Raw genomic sequence first — 4,339 nt, 5'->3', positions numbered from 1 at the left:
CTGCAGGGGGGATGCAGGAAACAGGTGGAACAGCAATCTGGGCAACTTCCCTCAAGCCTGGCTTTAACCTCATGGCAGCTCTGACCCATGGGACAAGAGCCTCAGGGATTACAGGCAGTTTCCAAGCCCCATTCTCCTCATCAGCACAGGGATGCAGGCACAGATACAGTTCCCAAAGCAGAGCCCCAGCCTTGCCCCTGGAAACCTTGCCTTCAGTCTGCTCTGCCAGGAGGGCAATGGAGGGAACAGAGGTCCCCAGGGGACAGTGAGGTGGCCCAGCCCCAGAGCAGAGCTGCAGGTGGCTTTACCTTCTGGCAGGACTCCAGGAATTCCTCGATTGTCACCACACCATCCTTGTTTCGGTCCATTTTCTGCGGACAAGCACAGCACGGGGGACATGGCAGGGATAGTCCCAAGGAGAGCCCAGCACCCTCTGCTCGAGTCCCTCATCCCACTACCCCAGCCATCCCCAAGCACCCGGCAGAACCAGAAAGGCCTTTTCTGTTCCTGGATCTAGCACAGTCCTGCTTCATCCCCACTTTGGGGTGTTTTCTCCTGCACCATGCTGGGTTTTGGGCAGCTGCTGGCTCTGTCTGGAGTTCTGCCTCCCCAGGGTGTGCTCAGCTCACCTGGAAGAAGTTCTCCACGTGCTCCCGGGGTGCTTCCTCCCGCATGGCTGGGTAGGTGTATTTGCCCATCATGTCGTAGATGGACTTCATGATGTCCAGCATTTCCTGGAGGGATGGGGAGCAAGGTTGCAAGGTCAAAATGGGGCTCTGCCTCCACCTGGCTCCCAACCCACACCTTTTTCATGATGCTCTCAAAGGACCTGTGGGGTGCTTAGGAGTGTTACTGCCAGCTCTGTGCACAGTGTGGGGCCATGTGTATACTTGCATGAGTGATGGAGGAAGTAGCACACCCCTCATCCATCCTCCACCCCAGAGACACACCAGTGTTGGGGGGCCAGGAGGGACCTGTCTGCAAAGATCAGCTCAGTGAATGTTGACACCCCCCAGATCTCCTCCAAAGCTTAGCTAATGCCCATGAGTCCTGCCCTCATCCCTCCAGGGACAGATTCGTCGTGGCCTCAGGGACCATCCTGGACCCCCCATCCTACCTCTTTGGTGATGCAGCCGTCTTTGTTCAGGTCGTAGAGGTTGAAAGCCCAGTTCAGGCGATCATCAATGGTGCCCCGTAGGATGGTGGACAGCCCAGACACAAAGTCCTGCAAGGATGGACAAGGCAGACACGTGCAGTTGCATCCACAAAGTGTCTCATGGACACAGGGCAGAGCCCTGCTTGTCCCTCCTGCAGAGGGGAAACTCAGCCCTAAAGGAAGTGTGGCCTGGGGCTGGGCTGGCAGGGGAAATACTGAGTATCCAAAAGATCCTGTGGGAAACTGAGTATGTCCCCAAATATGTCCCACACTTGGGTCCCAGCACCCAAGGAAACAGTGTGCATTAGGACCTGATGTTCAGCCAAAGCCTGAACAAGACCCAGCCATGGCTGTGCCTGCCATCCTGGGTACTTACAAGACAGGAAATACAGAAAGGCTCCTTTTTTGTTTCTTTTCACTGCTTCCCCACTGCCTCTGGGAACTTAATAAACTCCACCATCCCCCATGAAGCTCTTCATCCATGTCCAACAGCAACACTGTGCAGCCCTGCCCATGGTACCTGAAGGGACATGCCCTCCCTGCCCCACTGCCATCTCCTCCTTGGTCACAGCTCACCTCAAAGCTGACGGAGCCGTCATGGTCGGTGTCAAAGGCATTGAAGAGGAAGGTGGCGTACGTGCTGGAGTCTGAGGGAAGGTAAACGGTGTGAGGGGGTGCCGTGTAAATCCTCGCCCTGTGGAGGCACCCATGCAGGGCATGGCAGTGGGGACAGGGATGGGCACTCACCTCCCTGTGGGAAGAACTGTGAGTAGATCTGCTTGAAGTTTTCTTCATTGACGATGCCACTTGGGCACTCCTGCCAGGGCAAGCCACAGCATCACCTCCATGTTACAGAGAGGGGCTGAATTGAATCCCCTTGAATCCCTGCATCTCCCCTGCCATGCCTCGCAGCTCTGCACTGCTTGGTGGGGTGGATCTAAGGCAGCTTGGAGCATCTCCCTAATTTTCTGTGCTGCACCCTACACTGGAGGGGCTCTGCATTCCAAGCACCCAAGGGATGGAGCACAGGATCGGGCCTCCCAGCTGAGCTATCTGGAGGTGGGATCAGGCCATAGCCTGATAAGCTTCAATCCCAAGGTGCAAAAAGCCTTTGCAAACCCTGGGCACCACTGGGCGCACATCACCTTCCAAGGTGGACATGGCAGCAGGGGCAGGGCTAACAAAGCTGGTCAAGGAGTACTCACATTCTTGAAGCCTCGGTACAGGACCTGCAGCTCTTTGCGGGTGAACTTGGTCTGCTCCTGGAGCTGCTCCAGCCCCTCGGGGCGGTGGCAGACGGTGGAGAGCTCAAACTCATCCTCAACGCTGTCTGCAAGGAACCCAAGGGGAAGAGAGGGCGGCTGAGGCCAGCACCATCCTGCCCCGCCCTGCTGTCCTGGGGACAGGAGAGGCACCTTGCACAGCATACCCCATCCTCTCACCTACCCAGGGTGACACGCTTTTGGAGTGTTTCTGGAGCAGGAGCTGGGTCTATGCCAGCAGGGAACACTCAGGGACACCCTTGGAACAGGCTTGTTGCCCAAGCCCCCCAGCCTCCAGTACAAAAGGGGGGTGTGAAACCTCCCAGTGCTGAAAACCCCCTTGCTTGCTCTTCTCTTCCACCCCAGCACAGACATCTGCCCTGTGCAGCTGAGACCATGGATGTCCTGCAGGTCTGTGCTGCAGTTGGACTTGTGTCCAGCAGGAGAACTGCCCCCAGACCCAAGTCCCCCCCAGCCTTGTCTGTACCCATCCTGCCCACTGTGCCCCCCCTTCATTGATGGCTTCTGCCCTCCACCTGGCGAGCTGCACAACCCCTGCCTGCAGCAACCAGCACCCCCTGGCCCCACTGCAACCAAGAGGGACTGTGACCCCACAGCAGGTACCCCCCATCCATGAGGTGGATCATCCATGAGGTGGCCCCTTCATACTCGCCTCTTCTCCCAAGGGGGGATCAGCTCACACCATGGGGCATGGGGTGACCCTGGCCAGGGGCTCAGACTCACCGCAGGGCCAAGCATACTCAGTGCAGAGTGGGTAGAGGGCTCTGGGCAGCTCTGTGCTCACTCCCTGCTCAGCCCCTCTTGCCCGCCTCCGTCACACCTCCATCTCCAACAATAAGCAACAACCTCCCAGCTCTCAAAACAGTGCCAGGAGGGTCCCACTTCCCCAAGTGAGCTCCAAAGCAGGTCTCGCCACCATGCATCCTGTGGGAGCCACTCCGGGGAACTGGACAGGGGGAAAACCAGCCTGAAAGCAGGCGAGGACAGAGGGGCTTGCAGAGCCCAAAGGATCGGACCCTTCTGAGGCAGGACTGATCCTGACAGCCCCAAACCCAGAGCAGGGGAGTAGTGGAGGTGCCCCCTTCCCTCGGGCAGGGCTAGGGCGAAGGGCAGGCAGCAGCGCCGCTGGGGACACACACACACAAAGGCAAGAAGAAGCACTTGCTTTCGCTGAGCGAGGGGATGGATTTGGGCCGGCAGCAGGGCAGCAGTTTGAGGAATCGCTGCTTCAGCGCTTTTTTAGTTTGGCCCGGCGGGTTGCCTGGAAGAAAGAAGGAGTCACCAAGCAGAAGAGTTAACAGAGCAACGGCCCCGGACCCAGCGGCTGCAGGGTGGGCACCCGGCGCAGGAGAGCACGGCAGGGCAGCACATGCAGCATGAGGCCAGAGGAGCAGGAAAGCAAAGCCCAGCCCAGGCTCTGCTTGGCCTTTCAGCTTCATCCCAGGACAAACCCAGCACTGGAGTTTCCCTCCTTGGGAAGCATGGAGGTGGCAAAGAGGCAACTCTGCTGGGCTACCCACACCCAGCCCCTCTGCACCCCACCACTGGAGCATGCTGGGGTGCACCGGAGATACCCAGCAGCCCAGAGACCCAGGAGATAGCAGGGCTGGACTCTGCCCGTTAGCCTCCAGGAAAAATACCTGCTCCCTCCCCTCCCCATGGAGCTGTGCAGAGAGGCAGGGCAGGATGGAGCCCAAGAAACAAGCCTGCAGCTGAGCCAGGGCATCGCATCCTCCCCAAAGCTTGGGCTGAGTTTGATCCTGCTGGCACCCGAAGGCTGAACACGAAGCATGCACCAAACCCAGCCATGCAGCCTGACTGCAGCATGCACCCCCTCCCCAACACAGCACTGGGATCTGAGCCCAGGGACCTGCTTTGAGACAGCCAGAAGGAGAACAGG

The 4,339-nt window shown here is 58.6% G+C and overlaps 1 protein-coding gene across 3 annotated transcripts in view; it reads right to left on the bottom strand.

The window, feature by feature from the left end:
• KCNIP2 (potassium voltage-gated channel interacting protein 2) overlaps positions 1-4,339 on the bottom strand; it is a 44,822-nt gene that overhangs the window by 2,043 nt on the left and 38,440 nt on the right. For 2 of the 3 annotated variants that reach the window (XM_065672091.1, XM_065672090.1), the window contains exons 2-7: positions 2,362-2,486; positions 1,904-1,973; positions 1,733-1,803; positions 1,118-1,225; positions 630-734; positions 309-371 (exon numbers count right to left, since the gene is read on the bottom strand). In XM_065672091.1, coding sequence (XP_065528163.1) covers positions 309-371; positions 630-734; positions 1,118-1,225; positions 1,733-1,803; positions 1,904-1,973; positions 2,362-2,486 — 542 coding nt within the window. Of the gene's footprint in view, positions 1-308; positions 372-629; positions 735-1,117; positions 1,226-1,732; positions 1,804-1,903; positions 1,974-2,361; positions 2,518-3,557; positions 3,701-4,339 lie in introns of all 3 variants that reach the window. The other variant, XM_065672092.1, reaches the window with a different exon arrangement.

Source organism: Lathamus discolor, chromosome 3 (genome assembly GCF_037157495.1).
Source record: "Lathamus discolor isolate bLatDis1 chromosome 3, bLatDis1.hap1, whole genome shotgun sequence".
Taxonomy (NCBI): domain Eukaryota; kingdom Metazoa; phylum Chordata; class Aves; order Psittaciformes; family Psittacidae; genus Lathamus; species Lathamus discolor.
This window is presented reverse-complemented; position numbering and strand designations above follow the sequence as displayed.